Raw genomic sequence first — 21,230 nt, 5'->3', positions numbered from 1 at the left:
CCCGCTAAATAACAGAAAGTGATTGAGAGCTAATTAGATTCAGGGCGCAGAGCCAGGGCACCCTGTGCTCCGTCTCACCATCATAAAACCCCTAAAGTTAAAACGACTTTCCCTCACTTTATTAAGTATCGCATCTGGGGCTCAGAGAGGGCAACCCCTTAACCAAAGTCACACAGGAACCCAGCCCTCCAGCAGCTAGAGTACTTCATTCCCCGGGGTCCTCTCGCTACCTCCTCAACCCCCCTCGGGGAGGAGCCGACCCGAGCCCCTCCTGCTCCCCGCCCCCCGAGGGGCGGCCCGGGGGGCGGGTGGAGGAAGTGAGCGCAGCGGGGTGGAATGCGAGCGGGCGGGGCAGGCTAGCCTGGGGCGGCAGGGACAGCCGGCTGGAGGCCGGGACTGCGGGCCAAGCGCGCGCGATGCCTCACTTCACCGTGGTGCCGGTGGACGGGCCGCGACGCGGCGACTATGACAACCTCGAGGGGCTCAGTTGGGTGGACTACGGGGAGCGCGCCGAGCGGGAAGACTCGGATGGTGAGGATGCGCCCGGCGGGGGCTGTGGTCGGGACGGGGGGGCGTCTACACGAGACTCGCGCGCCTTCGGACGGCGCGCGCAGACATCCATGAGGGACTCCACTTTTCTTGCTCTCAGCGCGCTCAGACCGACGAGTCCTTTTGGTCCCGGACTCCCGGGCTAGGTCGTCCTCCACCCAACCCCAGCTCCTCCCCCGAGGGCCGCGGGCGGGGGCTGCAGACGTGGCCGCCTAGGGAGGCCGGCTAGCGGACTGCCTCACTCTGGCTGGTGCCGAACTCGCCTCAGGTCCGGGTCCAATGGAAGCCTGAATTGCAGCTCCCTCACTTTCCGTGAATCGCCCCCATCCTCTTGAGTGTCATCCTCTTTTCCCTATGACTCACCGCCCCTCTCTTGTCGTCTCCCAACCCCTGCCTCCTTGCATACTGGCCGGGTAGGAGCAAAGGGTGTGCTCGCCGAAGGGCCTGTGTGTTGACTTTGGTGTGTAGATCTGTGGGTACCGTGGACATCTAGAGAGCAGTCACACCGGGCTAGGCTTGTCTAGGCACTGTACATGAAGCAACTCGTTTTAATCCTCTCAACCTTCCCCATGGGACAGGTTCTGTTACTCGCACTTGGGAAGGAGTTAAGGGAGGTGGGGAAGAGTTATGTAACTTGTTCCAGTGGGATTCAAACCCGGATATGAGAGTGTAGTGCCTTAACTTAACCTAGGCATTAGGGCTGGTTATAGGGGTAAACTGTTTCTCCCTTCCAGTGCCTCTTTCTCCGTCTTCCACCCGTGGAGGCACCTCACACTTGGAGTGGGAACAAGGCTGGGAATATGTATAGCTTTATAGGCATGTGTAAGTGCACGTGTGTATCTGCGTATCACAGGGTAAAGGCAGGGTCAGGTCAGGACGTCCTCATGGCTACTGTTTCCAGCAAGGCTGCCAGAGATGAGTTGGTGCTATGATAACAAATGCCTATGATGTCTGGGACTGGCCGTGATAGGAACATGTAGGGAATGTGTGTTGTGTCTGGTGATGGTATCAGAGGCTGTCTGATGGATCTCTAATGTTGACTTGCTGGGGGGGGGGTCGTCTGTGCTTTACGTGAATGATGGCTGTATCACCTGTCCGCCATGTGTAGATGGTGTCCAGGCCAGGGGCATGGACTGCCAGATGTCACAGAGATTTGTCAGGTTTCATAGCTATGTCCAACATGTCTGGCTGCCCTTGGCCTGGTTCAAGGGCAGTTTCCCTCCTTCCCTAGGACTGGAAGGATGTTTGCCCCCAGATGATGTGCTGAACTGCATCCTTGAGATTAGCCTGGACCAATGAGCAGTACTGAGCCTGTTCTTTGGCTCCGCCTTGGTCCCTCACAGGTTGACAGAAGTAACCTGGAGCTCTGCTGGCTGCTGGCTATGTCCTGCCAGATCTCTCCAGACTAGGCCAGCTCCTCCCACCCCCACCCCCTTCTTCTCTGCTATTTACTCCTTTTCCTCTAGATTGTGGTGTGTCTACAGCATGGGGGATACCCTGCCTCCGGGTAAGTGATTTTGCTTCTTCTTTGTAGATATAGCGAAGGGTTAGTGAGCACAGAACTATCTTAGGCTCAGCTCTCTTAGGATATCCCCCCCCAACACACACACACACACACACACACACACACACACACACACACGCCTCTGCTGAGGGGCAGACATAGGCCTGCTCATCTAGGTGGCTGGTGGCAGGAAGATCATGGAAGGACCTTATCGGTAGAGGCCATGCACATAGGGACCAAAAAGGTCACCCAGGTCACTCCCTACCATTGGGGCTTTCACCGTTGCTGGTAAGAACACACCTGTGTACTTCATAGGGAGCCCTTGGCCTGAGCTGTGCTCTGGTTCTCTAGGGGTCTCAGGTAATGTCTGAAAGCCTGGAGCCTGTCGGGCAGGCAGGCATGCCTAAACCTGCCCTGGAATTTTTGGAATAGCTGAGGCCAGGGCGGGTAGCTTGAAGTTTAGGGGAGTATAGACCTGAGGCTCTGCTTAGACCCTTTCATATCCCCATAATCCTATGGGAGGGGTCCTTAAGTGGGGCTTCTCGGAGTACCCTGCCTGTATTTGAGACCAGACAGTACCTTTTCTGATGCATCAGGGAAGCTGGAAGAGGGAGTTATTGTCTCTGTTTCATGGAAGGTGACAGAGCAGTGTAGAGGCACTGAGAAGTTTTCTGTAGGTCACACAGGGAAAGGGGCAGGAATTCAAGAGAGCCTGCTTGGCCTCTGAAAACCCAGAGGCTGGGTCAGCACACAGTGGGCAAACTATGTATACCAGAGGTCTTTTTTTTATGCTGAGGTATCCCAGAGTGTTCCCTAAATGGACTAGGATCTAGAATATGAAAAGAGAACCGTGCAGTTCAACTCCCATGGCTCCCCTCACTAGACAGCCTTGTCTTGTTCCCGGAAGGGGTGATTGACATGTACCAGAAGGTAAGGACTGGAGATTTTAGAAGAGTTCCGAGCCATCAGGGAGTGATGCTTGGAAGGACAAAGCATCAGGTGGGTCATGGAGAGTGATACTGTTGTGTGCTCAGCTCAGTAGTTGGTAGGATGTTTTTTCCTTTGGTTTCTTTTTAACACAAGGTCTCATGTAGTTCAGGCTAGCCTTGAACTTGATATAGAACTAAGGATGATTTCAAACTTCTGATTCTCTTATCACCACCTCCTGACTTTTGGCATTTCATGTCTGTGCCACCAAGCTCAGCTTCATGAGGTACCAGGGATCAAACCCAGGGCTTTGGGCATCCTAGGCAAACACTCTACCACCTAAGCTACATTCCTAGTCCTCTGGCCTCTTTGTTTATTTTCTTTTTGCAGTCCAGGCTGCCCTGGGAACTACTGTGTAGTCTGAATTGACCTTGAACTCAGGCTTTCCCTCTGTAGCCTCCCAGGGGCAAGGATTACAGGTTTATACCACCATACCTAGGTCTACAGCGGTGTTTCCCAACCTGTGAGTCAGAACCTTTTTGGGAGGGTCTAACAGCCTTTTTACAGGGGTCGCCTAAGTCTACTTGAAAACGCTGAGATTTACAATTCATAACAGTAGTAAAATTACAGTTATGTAGTACCAATGGAATAATTTTATGATGGGGGGTCACCACAATATGAGGAACTGTATTAAAGGGTTGCAGCATAAGGAAGGTTGAGAACCACTGCTCTACAGTTTCTAGATAATAATAGATTCTTCCTAGAAACCATTGGTATCGGTGGTGGGACAGCCTGCAGTGTGTGCATTCAGAATAAATGGTATTTATTTCCAGCTTCATGGAAGGAGTCAAAGGGAGAGGGCAAGAGCTGAGAATAATTTATGGAGACTCCTAGCAGGCAAGGCAGAAAGGGAAGTAAACTGAGCTGTAGAAACGCCATTTTTGTTTGTTATTTTCTTTATGTTGGGGTAAAGGATTTCAGTATGAATGGCAGCCATGGCTGGATTTTGAGATTATTTTCTTGTGATTCCTTATCCTAAGGAGCTACCTGGCCCATCGGGCTTTAACGGGGCTTGGTGGGTTGAAAGGACTGCTGGCTTTGGCACTGCCCTTCATCTGCACAGTCATCCGCTATGGAACAGAGAGTCAGGGGTACAGAGCCAGGCACATGGACCTCCTATGATCCCAGCATTGGGAAAACAGCCAGGAGGAGCCCTGAGGCTTGCTGGCCCCCAGTCTAACTGAATTGGTGAACTCCAAGTTCAGTGAGAGACCCTGGCTCGGAAAAAATAAGGTGGAGAACGAGAAAGGAATGCACCTGAGGTTGACCTTGACCCCCTCATATGTAGACGCATACATCCACCTCAGGTACATATACAAAAAAGAAAGTGTATGAGGGCTGGCCATGGTGCTTATCTGTAATCCCAATCCTTGGGAAGCTGGAACAGGGAACCTGTCTCAGAGGAGGAAAAGGAGGGCATAAAAGAATGTGTGTGTGGCCCAGTGGTCAAACATGAGTCTGGGTTTGATCCCAACACACAGCAAAAACAGATGCGCCGGCTCCTTCCGGGCTGGGAGGTTCTCTAGTTTTGAAGTTTGATTTTCACCAGTCTGAGATTTGAGTCAGGGCTGGCTTCTTAATCTGTTCCAATGCAAACTGGCTGGATCTGGGAACCAAAAGGCTACTGGGTAATCTCGACAGCAGTCCATGCCCCTGCATTTCCAATACTTAACTCACAATCCATCTGGTGCCCCAGCTTTCCCAATGTTTTTTTCTGGATCCTTGTACCCATGCGAGATTGGCTCCATCTCCCAGTGTGCTCTGGGTTACCCTATGGGACACCCAGTGCATGGTGGGGTAGTTAGCTGACCCCTTGTAGGCCATGGCAGCAGAAGGCATTCTGTGTGGTTTCCTTTTCCTGGAGGGTGAAATGGTGCCTTGGACTCTAGGAGCTCCAGATGCTTGGGAGGAAGGAAGGTGGGGCCTCAGGGTTGGTTATGGTCAGGCCCCGCCTTCTCAGTAGGCCCCGCCCTTCATGTACACTCTCGTGGCACCTATGTGGAGATTTGAAGTTTTCTACTATGTGGAATGACAACCCGGGATTTGATTCCTGGGTGCGCTCTTTACAGCCCTTCAAGAAGGCTGACAAGTGATGGGAAAACAAAAGCAGAGCATGTAAATGCTGGGGCTTCCAGGAGCGTTTTAGAGATGGTGTGTGTTTGCCGCTTCTCAGCCTCTCGGCAGAAGGGCAGAGCTATTTTGTGGGTTGGCTTTCTGGATTGGGGTATAGGCTGGGGCCCTGGGAGGTAGCAACTCACTGGAATTCTTTCCCTCTCTTTCTACAGGACAGGGTAACCACAGAGAGAACAGTCCCTTCCTTAGCCCTTTGGACGCCTCCAGAGGAAATGACTACTATGACCGGAACCTGGCACTGTTTGAGGTATCTAAGGAGCCATTCAGGTGTGGTAGGCTGGTGGGGGCTTCTCCGGACCTCTCAGCTAAGCATCAGGCTGGCTTCTCCCAGCCCCGTCTGTCCTCCCCTCTTTGCAGCCATCCAGGCTGTGGTTTTCTTGGCTCTTTCAATACACTTTGCCTTCCCAGAACCACTTGCAAACTTACCTCAGTTCTCCAGAGCCGTTCCCTTTTGCCTTCCTTGCAGCCCCTCACAAAAGCGATTACTTCCTTCTCCCCTCCATTCCTAAGGCTTCTCCCAGTCCATGGCTCTGCTCTCTGCTGTGGATAGAATCTTTACTTTCCTATTGGCTCTTCTAACAGTTCCCCTCTGGGTACAGAGGCCTGTTTTTCCTCCAGCCTATGCCCTACTCTGCCTTCCATAGCTAGAGCTGTAGTGGACATGTCTCTGGAAAGATTGCCATGTTTGTGCCTTCCAACTGCAAATTTCCCTTTCAAGACCCAAGTTGAGAAATAAGCTCTGGTTGGGGATTTAGCTCAGTGGTAGAGCGCTTGCCTAGCAAGCGCAAGGCCCTGGGTTCGGTCCCCAGCTCCGAAAAATAAATAAATAAATAAATAAATAAATAAATAAATAAATAAATAAATAAATAAATAAATAGAAATAAGCTCTAGATTTAAGACATGGTTCAGATTCCTAAAGTCTGAACCCGTACATTCATCTGCCTCACAGACAAGTAATGTCGGCTTCTCGGTCTCCACACACCGTTTAAGGGAATAGGGTATAGGGTCAGAAAGGACCCGACAAAAGCTTAAGATAGTGGCCAGGTGGCAGGGAGAGTCACAGCAGCTAGCACAGTCACAGTGTTTAGGACACAGGGGCAGGGAACCCTTGAGCCTCTCTTAGTGCTAGAAGCCTAGTGCTCTGTCGCCACTTGAAGATGTGTGTGTATGTTGACGTGAATCCTAGACCCAGCCATAGCTTCAAAGTGGTGAGCAGGCAGGCAGAATGAAGTGTGCAATCTGTCTGCCTGCCAGCAGATCCTGCCCTTCCTTCTCCCCTGAGGCAGGTGATTTTCACAAATGGGCTGGAGTGATTACAGCCAAGGTTGCGCAGAAAGAGCAAGCCACTGGGCTGGGCCTTTGAATGCTGCCTTCTGGGGTGTGGTGCCCACACCTGCCCAGTTAGCAGGCTTGGGCTTCCCCAAGCAAGAACAGGGATCAGGTCCAGGCCTGCCTCAGGGCTTGGCACTGGGCCAGCAGCCAAGCTGCTGGCTCCACTCAGGTAGCCTGACACTGGTCTAGCCTGGCCCGTTGCCATCTAGCCCCGTGGCTCTGTTTACAGGAGGAGCTGGACATCCGCCCAAAGGTATCATCTCTCCTGGGCAAGCTTGTCAGCTATACCAACCTCACCCAAGGAGCCAAGGAGCACGAGGAGGCTGAGAGTGGAGAAGGTGGCCGTCGGAGAGCCGCCAAGGTGAGCAAGTCAGCGTCAGCAGAGGGACCACATCTGTTGGAAGTAGATGTTTTCCTTTGTGGTGTGGAACACATGTAGACTGGTGGATGGTAGGCATGGAGGGTGAGAAATGAGTGCCTCAAGCTGAAGGAGCTGTCAAAGGCCGAGCTAAGTGGGATAGCAGAGCTGAAGGCAGAGGGAAGGAGAGCTTCAAAAGCAACAGGAAGAACCGTAGCTCCTTGTACATAGCTATCAGCATACGAGACACTGGTTTAAGAGTGGAGCTGGGATCTCGAGTATTATATACACACACACACACACACTCTCTCTCTCTCTCTCTCTCTCTCTCTCTCTCTCTCTCTCTCTCTCTCTCTCTCTCTCTCTCTCTCTCTCTCACAGAGCTTTGAGATAGAAACCTGGCTTGGTAGTTCATACCTGGAGTTCTAGTAATTTTAAAGGGGCTAAAGAAAAAAGATCGACTGTCCCAGAGGCTATCTTGGGCAAATAGCTGTGCTTGGAAGGAACTGGGGTCTGGTCCTGACTGTGCCATTCTTGTTGACAGTAAGCACAAACCAAAAAGTAATTCCTGGTTGAAATAAGCAGCTTCAGACCTTCTTATGAGAAGCAGAGAGAGAGAGAGAGAGAGAGAGAGAGAGAGAGAGAGAGAGAGAGAGAGAGAGAGCGCCAAGCTAAAGTGTATCCTCTCCCTTCTCTTCAGAGAGGGCAGCTGATATCCTGAAGTGGTCCAGACCTGACCACTGGTTGTGATTTTGTTGGCATGTTCTGAACTAAAGATAGCAAGAACTCTGCGTGTCTGTAGCTATCCCCATCCAGGCCTGTAGGGGAGTTTTGCTCAGTGATGGTAGGATCCTTGGATGATGCTGGGGAGCCCATGGCTAGGAATGAAAAATCCCCCAAGAATGGTCTGTGGGAGAGAGACCTGAGTTAACCTATGGCTTAATCAGGAGCCTGTGAATGCTCAGCCGCCCAGTCTACCTGATTCTCGTATAATGGTGTAAGAGGCTAGGGAGCCCTGGGCCGCAGAAAAGGTGACCGGAAGCAGGGAAGGAGGGTCTCCAATCAGACCATGCCTGAACTGAGAGTCAGCCTTCCCCTGGCAGCCGCTCCTGCTCTAACCCAATGACCTTCCGAGGCTGCCAGGGGTTATTTAGGGATGAAAAAAGCATTTCCGGCCCAGCCCTTTCCCACACTGCCCTTTTCTTAGAGTGACTCAGCCTAGGATGGGGGTAGGAGTACTTGCTACTACCATTGTCCAGTAGGTGGTGTCCTCTGAGAAGGGCTCCAGAGCCCAATAATCTCTCAGCTATACAGCCTTGTGCGGGACGGTGTGTGGAAGCCTGTGGTCTTTTCTTGAAGGTCCTCAGGCTCCAGCCCTGGCCTAGCTTTAGGGAAGAAGAGGCTTTTCTGGGGTTCTGTGGATGTCCTCAAGACATCACTGGCTTGGGCTGCATCAATGTTGCCTCTGTACACACAGCCTCTGCCATGGCCGCCTGGATAGCCCCTCACTTGCCCTTATAGAGTTGAGAAACTGCCAGTCTGTATGCTAGACTGTTCTGTCACAGCCTCATCTCTGTTCTGTCTGTGGGATTCCCCTAAATCAGAAGGGACTTTGAAGGCACCACTTACTGGGTTGAGGAGCACTTTGAGGGCCTTGTTTCTGTTGGTGTTAGAACAGTAAACAAGCTATATTAGTCAGTGTTCTCTAGAGGAATAGAACTTAAAGAATATAAATATAATAGTATGTATAACATATATTTAATACACAAATATATGAAATGTATAACATTTAAATTATGTAAATAATTTCAAAGCTTGCTTAGTCTACATGGAGATCCAGGACTTTACAGGACCTTATCTAAAAAACAAATGCACGGGGCTTGGGGATTTAGCTCAGTGGTAGAGCGCTTGCCTAGGAAGCACAAGGCCCTGGGTTCGGTCCCCAGCTCCAAAAAAAAGAACCAAAAAAAAAAAAAAAAAAACAAATGCACAAAAACAGCAGAAGAGGAGGAGGCAATTCATTGGTGTGGGGGAAGAGCTAAGCTTTGTACAAAAACAGTATGCATAAGGTTTAGGACCTTACACAGAGGACAAGAGTAGGGTCGCGTCCGTAGAGATGGCTCAGTGGGTAAAAGGGAGGCATGGGACTAGGGGCCTGAGCTTGAGAGAACTGACGCTGAGTGCCATTCTCAGACAACCACATGCACCCTGTGGCATGCACGTGCCACTCACACCCATACAATAATGATTACAAGAAGAAAAGTCAGGTGTCTCACCTTCTTAGCCTGAGCTAGCTTCCTGTGGATGAGCCTGCAGAGCTATCCTAGATCTGCTCTTCCCTCCTGTGCTCCACTGGACCCTAGGTATAGAGGCGGCTGAGTGACTAGGGCCTCCTTCCTGTGGCGTGTCTGTACCTCTCTGACACCGTGTGCCTGCTCCCCTCCTGCCCACACAGGCACCCAGCATGGGCACCCTTATGGGAGTGTACCTGCCCTGCCTGCAGAATATCTTCGGGGTCATCCTCTTCCTGCGGCTGACCTGGATGGTGGGCACAGCTGGCGTGCTGCAGGCTCTCCTCATTGTCCTCATCTGTTGCTGCTGTGTGAGTGTCCCTGTGCACTAGAGCCAGGCTGGGCATGGGGCAGGTGACTCTTCAGAGTCCACCCAGCTGAGCTGCTCATCCAGGCCTTTTCTCCTACAGACCCTGCTGACAGCCATCTCCATGAGTGCCATCGCCACCAATGGCGTGGTTCCAGGTGAGTAAATGCCACACTCATGGGGCCTGTTGTAAGGGACATGCTTAGAATCCATCTGCCTGCTGGCTGCCATTGTCTTTCCTCCTCAGGCAATATCTGGTAGAGTCCTATCCTTGACTCTTAAGACAGTGCCTGCTGGGAGTGTTCCTGCCCAGCAAACTTTGAAACTGCCATTGTGTTTTGTTAATGTAAGAGTAGCAGGGCTGGAGAGAGGGCTCAGTGGTTAAGAACACTGACTGCTCTTCCAGAGGTCCTGAGTTCAAATCCCAGAAACCACATGGTATCTCACAGCCATCTGTAATGGGTCCGATGCCCTCTTCTGGTGTGTCTGAACACAGCTACAGTGTGCTCATATACAATAAATAAATAAATAAATCAAAAAAAGAGAGTAGTGTGCCCTGCACAAGAAAGAGTGGTGCATGTTTACCATGAGAGCTTAAAGAGGCAGAAAACAGAATGGAAAACCGAAAGTACCCACCAGGCTTAGCTCATTACTGCTAGCCTTTTGAAGGGACATAGTCTTTGGCACGTACAAACCATTAGTCTCTTTGTGTGCCTATATACAGTTGATATTTTCCATATATATGCACCTATATATGTTATGTATTTCTCCAGATTTGGAATTTTTTCTTAAAGCAGGTTATGCTATGCTAGGATATAACCCATGTATGGAATAGCTTCCTATTAATGGATTCTTCTTTTTCAACTGTATTTTTTTTTTTTTTTTTTCTGGTCTTCTGTGATATGGCTGGCCAGAAACTATGCAGACCAGGCTGGCTCTGAACTTGAAGGGTTCTTGCTTCTGCCTCCTGTGCTGGGATTATAGGCATGTGCCTTTTTTTTTCCCCCTCACCACTATTGTCATGAACAGTCTGGAACACCCTTGATGCTTCCTTTAGGGGAGTCCTGGAGGTGGGGTTACAACATAAAAGAAATTGACCCCTTCGGCGTTTTTTGAGGCCTGTTAGGATTCAACAGCAGTGTTGGATCCGTCTTGTCTCTGGACTCTTACCACTTTGGGGCCCAGTATTGACTGTCAGTTTTCTTGGAGTGCTCGATTCTAATGAAAGCAAAGACTCAGGCAGGCCTATGCTGAGCCACGGGGACCAGAAACCAGACAGGACAGATTCTGCGCTGGTCTGGTTTTTTTTGGTTTTTTTTTTGTTTTGTTTTGTTTTGTTTTGTTTTTCTTTTTTTCGGAGTTGGGGACCGAACCTGCGCTGGTCTGTTAAAGAGAAAAGCAGTCTGCCCTTTTAGGTATTTGTGGAGGTTTGCTACAAGAGAGATCTCACTGAAGAATTGGTCTTGACTTATGTACACTTTCCCCATTATAGCTGGTGGCTCTTACTTCATGATTTCCCGCTCTTTGGGACCAGAATTCGGAGGTGCTGTGGGCCTATGCTTCTACCTGGGGACCACATTTGCAGCAGCCATGTATATCCTAGGAGCCATTGAGATCTTGCTGGTGAGTTGGGCTAAGCCTCGATTGACCTTAGTTCCATCCAGTCTTTCTAGACTCCAGAGGCCCTACTACTTCTATCATGCCTGGCCAGCATCTTGGGTTTTCTAAAGGGAGGCCTCGAGGGAGAAGGCTCATTACTCAGATCTTGTCCCCGACCCCAACCCCCACCCCCTTTTCCCTTTATGATGGTTTGGGCCAAGCAGGGAGGAGGCCTGGTTGCCTTGGCTTGAGCCTAGATGTTTCTTCTACAGCTTTGGGCCATGGCAGGGTGTCTGCCAAGTGTTGAGATGAATGACAGATCTTGATACAGAGATTGCCCCCTAGTCCTTTGTGGGCCCTAACAAGCTCTGTCTACCCCACACTCTGGGCCAGGGTCTTTTAGACATATTTTCTCCTTGTCCTTAAGTCAGAGGAAACAGTCATGGACTGCTACATAGAGGTCCTTGAGTCCCATAGGTGCTGTCTTAGACCCAGCTCCCTATTCACCAGTAAATGACCTTGGCCAATGAGAGAGAGGCCTGGTGGAGAAGGGGCACAGCCATGAGGAGAGTAACACAGGGTGACAGGCGCCTCCTTGAAGATCCAGAGAATAGATGTTCAGAGATATGGCGTGGCACTACAAACCAGAAGCCCGGACTTTTTGTCTGATTCTCCGAGTATTTATTTTCTATCTCACATTTCTTCTGTGTTATTTGGAATTATGTAAGGAAGTGTGTCTCTTCTCCCCAGTGTGTGTATTTATTCAACCATGTAATTATATGGGTTTCTGGAGGCCTATCTTGTTCTCTGGGCTATTGGGTATAATCCAATACTGTCATTACTTTATTGCCCAAACTGCTGTTTCCTGGCCGTTCCTTCCACAGGTTGGCACCTGTGTCTGCATTTTCTCTTCTTCTTTTCTTTTTCTTTCCTTGTCTTTCAATGATGCTTTTGTTGAGCCACAGCATGCATAGCAAACAGTTCATTTATCCATTTGAAAGTATACAAGTCAGGGACCAGTAAAATGGCGTGGTGGGTACAGGCACCTGCTACCATGCCTGGCAACCTGAGCTCAATCCTCAGGACCCTCCTGGAAGGCAAGGACTGACTCCTGTAATGGTCCTCTGACCTACACACCTGCTTGTCATCCTCCCCACTAAATAAACCAATGTTTGTTTTCTCCATTAACACACGACTCAGGGGCAGTGGTGGTACTTGCCTTTAACCCCACCAGAGACTGAAGCATCTCTGTGAGTTCCTGAGGTCAGCCAGGGCTACAAAGTGAGATACTGTGAAAAAGAAAGAAAGAGAGAGAGAAGAAAGGAAGGAAGGAAAGGAAGGAAGGAAGGAAAAAAGGAAAAAGAAAGCTCACAGGTTACTGGTTTTTAGCATATTTATAGGGATGTAAGCATTGCCAGAATCAGTTCAGAATATCTCCACTACTCTAAGAAAACCTTCACTAGTAATCACTCTCCCTTCCCCTCTCCTTTAACAGACACTAATCTGCGGTCTCTCTGTGGGTTTGCTCTTCAAGATGTTGTCGAGACATCGTGTACGGCTGGTCTTCTGTGACTGGCTTCTCCTTGCAAACACACTTTTAAAAGAAAACCAAAATGACAGGTTTCACTCCCCAAACAGGAGGTGGGAACTGGAGTTTTGTCCTCTTGTTTCAGACCTACATTGCTCCACCAGCTGCCATCTTTTACCCGTCGGGCATACACGACATGTCAAGCGCCACCTTGAATAACATGCGGGTGTACGGGACCATTTTCCTGACTTTCATGACCCTAGTGGTGTTTGTCGGTGTCAAGTATGTGAACAAGTTCGCCTCACTCTTCCTGGCCTGTGTGATCATCTCCATCCTCTCCATTTACGTGGGAGGCATCAAGTCCGCTTTTGACCCTCCTGTTTTTCCGTAAGTAACTGGGGCATTTGTCCAGCCATCGCACTGACACCATTTCCAGGCCTTTGATGCTCCGTATCCCTCAGATTGCTTGGGTGGGAATAGGCTAGGGCTCCAGTCAAGCTGGTGCTAGTCCTTCGTCTCTCCCTACAGGGTGTGCATGCTGGGCAATAGGACTCTGTCTCGGGACCAGTTTGACATCTGTGCCAAGACAGTTGTGGTGGACAATGAGACAGTGGCCACCCGGCTGTGGACTTTCTTCTGCCACAGCCCCAACCTTACTGCTGACTCCTGTGACCCCTACTTCCTGCTCAACAATGTGACAGAGATTCCTGGCATACCTGGGGCAGCTGCTGGTGTGCTCCAGGGTGGGTCCTCCCTCCTGTGTCCTGAACCCCCCAGCCCCAGCCCACAGGCTGAGCAGGAAAGCAGAGCACAGAGCTGTCCTTGTGTGCCCAGATCAAGGGGGAAGGGCGTGGGGGGTCAGGTTTGGCTGCCTTCCTACTCAGCCGTGTCTTTTTAGCCTGCCTTCTTGCAACTGAATTCTGAGTGAACGGAGCCTGTTTGGCCAACATCCCAGGCCTGCAGCAAACCCTATAAAGCTCTGCATTCCCCTTTCCTGGCTACTAGCCCCTGATGCTGTGGGGGTGTTCCCACAAGAGTCATAAAAGGCCTCTGTCTGAGAATCATGCCATAGTGAAGTCTGGGCTGATGAGGGTCTGCTCAGCTTTATCTGTCATAGCTCTAGCAGGACAGCCTCCTCTCTGGCTAAAGCAGCCCTATGGCAGACACCACAACCACCACAATCCCCAGAGCTGCCCGAGATTCAGCGCATCTGTAGGATCTTGCTGGGCTGCCCCAAACTTCCCTGGGGACATCAGTGATGCTGTAGTGGTGATGCTTCTAACTTCTACAGAAAACCTGTGGAGTGCTTACCTGGAGAAGGGTGAGGTTGTGGAGAAGCATGGGCTGCCCTCCACAGATACCCTTGGCCTGAAGGAGAGCCTGTCCCTGTATGTGGTGGCCGACATCGCCACATCCTTCACCGTGCTGGTTGGCATCTTTTTCCCTTCTGTAACAGGTAAGATCTCCATGCCCACACACTCAGCCCTACCCAAAATCCTGGAGAATCCCTGAGGGAATCTTGTCTGTTTTTGGAGGCATCATGGCTGGCTCAAACCGTTCCGGGGACCTCCGTGATGCCCAGAAGTCTATCCCTGTGGGGACCATTCTGGCTATTGTCACCACTTCACTCGTGTGTATCCTTTCCCAGGCGTGGTGGGGCATGTGTCAGAAGGTACCTCTCTGTGTATAAGTTGCCTGACAGTGTGTGTGGGCACACCACACACATGCAAACCTGGAGACCTTAACCCCCACTTTGCACCTGCACACAATTTGAGAATATGCACGCATTCACCATGGGACCCTCTGAGGTCTGCAGGTCAAGGCTATGGCTGTGAAGACCACTAGGGTGCTGGGTGGGGAATGAATTGGAGCTACAGTCTGGTGGGATTCTAGCTTCCTTAATGCAGTCCAGACTTCAGCAGTGTGATTCTCTTCGGTGCCTGCATCGAGGGTGTGGTGCTCCGGGACAAGTGAGTGAGCTCTGTCCCTTCCCTGCCAGCTTCCCCCCCGGAGCTGGACCAAACCCAGGGCCTTGTGCTTGCTAGGCAAGCGCTCTACCACTGAGCTAAATCCCCAACCCCTCCTGCCAGCTTTTTTTGCCCTCACTCTAGCCCTCCCCCTTTCCCCACACATACACCCAGGTAGGCCAGGCCCCTCTCTCTGACTTTTGCTCCTGGGAGGACAGTGACATTAAGATCAAAGATGAGGTAAAGGGCAAAGATACAAGGCTAAGAGCTGGCAACTGGTCTCCAATAAAAGCTAGAGCCTCTCCTCTCCTCCATTTTTCCTGACCCCTGACACCCCTTTACTCTTGAGCGGCTCTACCCAAGGCTTGGAGGGCTTCTTACCAGGAGCATGGTCTGAGCCTGGCCTCTGCAGGTACGGTGATGGCGTCAGCAGGAACCTGGTGGTAGGCACCTTGGCCTGGCCTTCACCTTGGGTCATCGTGGTCGGCTCCTTCTTCTCAACATGTGGTGCCGGCCTCCAAAGTCTCACTGGGGCGCCACGTTTACTGCAAGCCATTGCCAAGGATAACATCATCCCCTTCCTCCGGGTAAGCCCTCCTGTCTATCCCATAGCCTTGATGCTCTTGGCCCACTTCCTGGCAAGGGAGGTGGCCGATTCAGATGCAGTGAGGTTTGCCTACAGTGGCCCTGGCCTTGGCAACCATCCAGGGGCTGCTGAGAGCTTCTCTGGCCCTGTTTGCTGTGAGCACTCTGTCTAGACCCCGAATCCTGTGGCTCATCTAGGCTTCATCCAAAGCACAGAGACCCGGAGAAGGAGAGTCAGGAAAACTTGTGACTCCATAAGGACGGGCATAGCACTGGGACCAGAGGGATGCTAGGAGAACAGGTTGTGACATGTGGCTGCAAATGTGGGTAGTGGCTATGGTAGGGACAGCTCCTTTTCTGGTGCTTGCAGGTGTTTGGCCACGGGAAAGCCAATGGTGAGCCAACGTGGGCCCTCCTCCTGACGGCGCTCATCGCTGAGCTGGGCATCCTCATCGCCTCCCTTGACATGGTGGCCCCCATTCTTTCCATGTGAGCCGGGGAAAGGGCAAAGGGAAGTCATGGAAAAGGCTCCCTGAGGACCCCAGCTCCTCCCAGTGATCCTATCTGGTATCTAGGTTGCCACTGGGAGATGAGCTGGGCTAAATGGGGAGCTGGCAAGGCAGTTTAGCCTGATTTCAGAAGCCAGCCTGGTACATGCACAGTACTGAAGAAACCCACAGATCCTAAGACCCATGGTAGGAGCCTTCCTAGAGCAGAAGGCCAGAGATGCCCATTTTGAACAGGGCGAGCACCTGGTCTGTTGCCTCATCAAAGGCATCACGGTCTCATTCATGAGGAAGTGAGTGTGCCAACGCCTTGTGGGTGGTGTCAACGTGATTCCTAGGGATCCCTGAGACAGTTTGGTTTCTATTTTCACCTCTGCCCATGTCGGGGTCCTCGCCTATACTGCTCCACAGTCAATGGTCCTTACTTGTTCAGTAATGAAGGGTCTCTACTTCACCACTAACTCAGCTTATAGGTCCTGAGCAGACTCCAGCCCTCCCCACAGCCAGGCCTGTCACATCTGAGTTTTTGTCCTCGTAGCATTCCCCATTCCCCATGGATGTGCATACCTCAAGCTATGCTTGCCATAGGCATCTTGAGAGTGGCTCTTGCTGGCACTCTCAAGACCTACTCCCCCATAGGAGTTCCTGCCCCCTGATATCTCTCTTCCTATTTTGCCCTTTCCCTTCACCGAGGATGGAATTTGATGCCCTGTCCCCTCATTCCTCAGAAGGACTCACACAGCCTGCCTTGCCTGTGTCCCACATAAAGCACAGCATCTTGTCTCTCCCCTTAGAACAAAACTAAGTTCCTTGTCGTGCTTTCCTGACTTACTCCCTGGCCTCCAAATGCTCGATAACCCCCATTCAGCTGATTGCCTGGGCCACAGGCTTATATAGCATCTTGTCATCTGTCAGACCGAGCCATTCCCCAGCCTTCCTCCACATTCCAGCCCTGGACTCGGTCCCTTTCTCACCCCCTCGACTGGTATCCTCTGCCACTTGGCTCCGAGGACATTTTCTTAGTCCTGCTGTCTATCTGCCTCAGGCCTTAGGAGTGGGTTCCTGGAGTTAGGAGCCATGGTGTATGTAGCCTGAGGGACCAAGGAAGCTTTTCTGCACCAACTACCTCCTGTAGGTTCTTTCTGATGTGTTACCTCTTTGTAAACTTGGCCTGTGCTGTGCAGACACTTCTGAGGACCCCCAACTGGCGGCCCCGGTTCAAGTACTATCACTGGTAAGTTGCCTGCTGGATGCCTGGGGTAAGTCTCCTGATACTGGTTACCACAGGGGGAAGCCACGGGCCCTGTTCAGGAGGAGGTCTGGGTTTCCGAGGCAGCCTTTGCTTCTGAAACACTACAAGGGGGGAGATTTCTCTGAATGGAGACTTGACCTGCTTCATACACCCAGCTTGTGACTTGGGACCTATAAGGGCCACCAGGGTGTGGGACAGACTGACCAGGCTTCCTGTCCTCCTCTCTGTCCCAGGGCGTTGTCTTTCCTGGGCATGAGTCTCTGCCTGGCTCTGATGTTTGTCTCCTCCTGGTACTACGCCCTAGTGGCCATGGTCATCGCAGGCATGATCTACAAGTACATCGAGTACCAAGGGTAAGTGGAAGCCATCCAGCCTGCCGATAGCTTACGTGACAACACAGGGAACTAGCTGTCAAGTTAGGAGGGTCTGAGTATTGGTTGGCAGTGGTGGGCTGGGTCAGCTTTCCTTCTGCAGTGGATGCTTGGTCTGTGGTTGGGGGCTGTGACTCAAGGCCTGGCCTTCCTGCAGCCCATACTCACACCGAAATCCCTGGGTAAAGGGTTAGGGGTGGAGCGCAGTAGTAAAGCACTCACTAGAAAAAGAGGGAGGGAGGGAGGGAGGGAGTAAGGGAGTGAGTGAGTCCAGGAGATCTGGAGGTAAACCGCAGGCTCAGTGGCTTGTGGTGACATCCACAGGGCTGAGAAGGAGTGGGGTGATGGGATCCGAGGCCTGTCCCTGAGTGCCGCACGATATGCACTGCTGAGACTAGAGGAAGGGCCTCCTCACACGAAGAACTGGCGGTAAGCACGCCCCCAGACCAACGGGACCCTCTCAGGGTGGGTTCTGTAGTGTCCCCCAGGAGATCATAGGAGGACCCTCTTGCTGTTGAAACCTTGCATCTGGGCTACCCAAACTTGTGGGAGTCCACATTCTGAGAAGGAAAGAAGAGGACTCTTGGGAAAAGGCCAGACCCTTAGGCTGTCTAACTAGACCCTTACTCGTCTGACTACTATAGGCCTCAGCTCCTGGTGCTGCTGAAGTTAGACGAAGATCTTCATGTGAAGTACCCTCGGCTCCTCACCTTTGCCTCCCAACTTAAGGCTGGGAAGGGCCTGACAATCGTTGGCTCTGTCATCCAGGGCAGCTTTCTGGAGAGCTATGGGGAAGCCCAGGCTGCTGAGCAGGTAATGGTCACGGGAGGGAAGAGAACTTAGCCAAATCATTGGTTTCTGGGGTGCAACAGGCATATAGGGGAGGGTCTAGCCAGTCTTGGTTGGCCAAATGGACAACACTGTCACCATCTTGACACTTGAATAAGTATGGTTGTCTCACTTAGAAACCATGGCCCTTGGGCTGGCAAAACATCTCAGTGGGTAGAGACACTCATGTATAGGCCTAATGACTTAAGTCTGATTCCCAAATTCTACAAAGAGACGAAGATGAGACCCACTACCAAGAGTTGTCTATTGACTCCATATGATGTGCTTGCACTGCATTCACACACACACACACACACACACACACACACACACACACACACACACACACACACACAAATAAAATTCAGCAAACATGACCTGTGTGTGGCAGCTTACTCCAAGGTCTCCCTGTGAACCTCAGAGTTTAGGGTGGAAACTGGTGGGCCTTGCATTTTGATGTTCGTGTATTCCCCACAGACAATCAAGAACATGATGGAGATTGAGAAAGTAAAAGGCTTCTGCCAGGTAGTGGTGGCCAGCAAGGTTCGAGAGGGGCTGGCCCACCTCATCCAGTCTTGCGGCCTGGGCGGCATGAGACATAACTCCGTGGTGCTGGGCTGGCCCTATGGCTGGCGACAGAGTGAGGACCCACGTGCCTGGAAGACCTTTATCGGTGTGTGAGGGTCTGGCATCTAAGCTGGGCCAGGGGCCAAGGGCCAGGGTTAAAGTGAGGTGGCAGAGACCAGAGGGTCACAGGCTGGCAGTCAGCGGTGCCCCTCCTCCCTAGACACTGTGCGCTGCACCACAGCTGCCCACCTGGCCCTGCTGGTGCCAAAGAACATAGCTTTCTACCCCAGCAACCACGAGCGCTACCTGGAGGGCCACATTGATGTGTGGTGGATCGTGCATGACGGAGGCATGCTGATGCTGCTGCCCTTCCTGCTGCGCCAGCATAAGGTGCGCCAGCCGGCTGGGCACGGGCGGGGGTGGGCAGCTGGCTGAGCACGGGCGAGGGTGGGCAGCTGGCTGGGCACGGGCGAGGGTGGGCAGCCGGCTGGGCATGGGCGGGGGTGGGCAGCTGGCTGGGCACGGGCGGGGGTGGGCAGCCGGCTGGGCACGGGCGAGGGTGGGCAGCCGGCTGGGCATGGGCGAGAGCCGGGCCCCTAGGAAGCCGGGTGTGATGAACCAGTCACGTGACCCACTGCCACAGGTTTGGAAGAAGTGCCGGATGCGCATTTTCACCGTGGCCCAGATGGACGACAACAGCATCCAGATGAAGAAGGATCTGGCCATCTTCCTGTATCACCTCCGCCTGGAAGCTGAAGTGGAGGTGGTAGAGATGGTGAGCTGCCCACCCTGCTCTGTCCCCCGAGGGCCCACCCCCACCCCCCACCCCCGGGATCATGCAGCCCAGTACTCATCGCTCCCCCCATCTCTCCAGCACAACAGTGACATCTCGGCCTACACCTACGAGCGGACACTGATGATGGAGCAGCGGTCTCAAATGCTGCGACAGATGAGGCTGACCAAAACAGAGCGGGATCGAGAGGTGAGTGACCATCTTGGTTCGGGTTTGGGAAAGATCCAGATCAGGCCTTTGAAGACACTGTCTGTTGGATATAACAGAATGACTTGGGGCTAGGCATGGTGGTCATATCTACAATCCCAGTACTCAATAGGTGGATTCCTGTAAGTTTGAGGCTAGCCTGGTCTACATAGTAAGTTCCACTCCAGACAAAGGACCTGCCTCAAAAACAAAACAAAACAAAAACATAGGCATGGTGGCCCGTGCCTATAATTCCATTGCTTAGGAGGCTGAGGCAAAAGCCAGCCTGTCTTTAACCTAACAAAGAACCTCATTTGTTCTGCCTGCACCAGAACCATTTCTCAGACAGGCAGGATAGTCATGTTGGGCCAGCCAGGCCCCCATTTTCCCGGGATACCAAGGATGCATCCTCTGGTTGTCCTCAGGCCCAGCTGGTGAAGGACAGGCACTCAGCTCTGAGGCTGGAGAGCCTCTACTCCGACGAGGAGGATGAGTCTGCGACAGGCGCTGACAAGATCCAGATGACATGGACCAGAGACAAGTATATGGCTGAACCCTGGGACCCCAGCCATGCCCCTGACAACTTCCGGGAGCTGGTGCACATTAAGCCGTGAGTACAAACCATGTTGAGGTCTGGGATGGAAGGGGAGCTGGGACAAGCATGCTGTGTAGATGGGCCAGGGACAGAGACCTCTTGGCTAGGTAGATAGTTCTCTGGCCTGTGACCAGCCACTTGGTCTGCAGGGACCAGTCCAATGTGCGGCGTATGCACACTGCTGTGAAGCTCAATGAAGTCATTGTCACACGCTCCCACGATGCCCGCCTGGTCCTACTGAACATGCCCGGCCCCCCTAAGAACAGTGAGGGTGATGAGAACTGTATCCTTTTGTATAAAGGCTGACAGTGGGGAGCTATCCTTTCCCCTCTCCTTGAGTGGAAAGTTGTCTTGGCCCTGTGGCTGCCTCCTTGACATGAAAACCCCACAGACATGGAATTCCTTGAAGTCCTAACCGAGGGCCTTGAACGGGTGTTGTTGGTGCGTGGTGGTGGCCGGGAAGTCATCACCATCTATTCTTGAGCCCGATGGAGTCTTGTGGCCTGGAGTTGGGTTGTCTAAGACAACAGTGCCCAGCCTTGCACCTACTTGCCAGTTCTGCCTTGCCCAGCCTTGCTTTGGACTAGCTTTGCTAGGTCTCCAGGGAAACCAAGCTTGGGCCTTGCAATGGGAATGGATCCGAGGGCCCACGGGACCTGGAGGATTTAGGGACTGTCCCCTCCCATGCTCCAAGGGAGGCCTCTCCTGACTCGAGATGACTGGTGAGGGCTGATGTGGGATTTGAAGTCCCAGGCTGGCTCACAAGTGCTATTTATTGTATATTTATTGTTTGGATGTCATCATTTCAGAAAGGGGGGAGACAGTAAGAGGGGGAGCTCAGCTGGGCCTGTCTGCAGGAAGATCTGGCTCAGGCTGCTTTGGGCAGCATCAAGCCAAGTGGAATGGAGCTGGCCAAGCTGAGCCTGACTTTTTTCAATAAAACATTGTGTACTTCTGGGCCTCCTGCTGCCCCAGCTTTTTCCCCTGGCGCC

General features: G+C 52.1%; 1 protein-coding gene across 1 annotated transcript; it reads left to right on the top strand.

Moving 5' to 3' along the window:
- The first annotated feature begins 355 nt into the window (after window positions 1-355).
- Window positions 356-21,197, top strand: Slc12a4 (solute carrier family 12 member 4). The gene is made up of 24 exons (XM_032887688.1): window positions 356-531; window positions 5,326-5,420; window positions 6,735-6,866; window positions 9,319-9,465; window positions 9,565-9,619; window positions 10,954-11,084; window positions 12,734-12,975; window positions 13,117-13,331; window positions 13,880-14,044; window positions 14,124-14,222; window positions 14,501-14,558; window positions 14,968-15,142; window positions 15,511-15,629; window positions 16,782-16,880; window positions 17,132-17,251; window positions 17,594-17,698; window positions 17,914-18,082; window positions 18,575-18,770; window positions 18,885-19,054; window positions 19,308-19,439; window positions 19,539-19,646; window positions 20,069-20,253; window positions 20,388-20,521; window positions 20,630-21,197. The coding sequence occupies exons 1-24, from the start codon at window positions 417-419 to the stop codon at window positions 20,719-20,721; spliced, it is 3,258 nt and encodes a 1,085-aa protein (XP_032743579.1). The 5' UTR covers window positions 356-416; the 3' UTR covers window positions 20,722-21,197.
- Window positions 21,198-21,230: the final 33 nt, after the last annotated feature.

This window comes from Rattus rattus, chromosome 17, assembly GCF_011064425.1.
Source record: "Rattus rattus isolate New Zealand chromosome 17, Rrattus_CSIRO_v1, whole genome shotgun sequence".
Classification (NCBI taxonomy): domain Eukaryota; kingdom Metazoa; phylum Chordata; class Mammalia; order Rodentia; family Muridae; genus Rattus; species Rattus rattus.
The sequence above is the reverse complement of the archived record's forward strand: the minus strand, read 5'-3'. Positions and strand labels throughout refer to the sequence as shown.

What these genes read in the sequence shown, in the direction of transcription:
- Slc12a4 (XM_032887688.1), top strand. Translation starts at nt 417, where the DNA reads ATGCCTCACTTCACCGTGGTGCCGGTGGACGGGCCGCGACGCGGCGAC. An exon ending in TTTGACCCTCCTGTTTTTCC is followed by an intron (nt 12,976 to 13,116) that starts GTAAGTAACTGG and finishes CTCTCCCTACAG; the next exon opens with GGTGTGCATGCTGGGCAATA. An exon ending in GAGCTGGTGCACATTAAGCC is followed by an intron (nt 20,254 to 20,387) that starts GTGAGTACAAAC and finishes CTTGGTCTGCAG; the next exon opens with GGACCAGTCCAATGTGCGGC.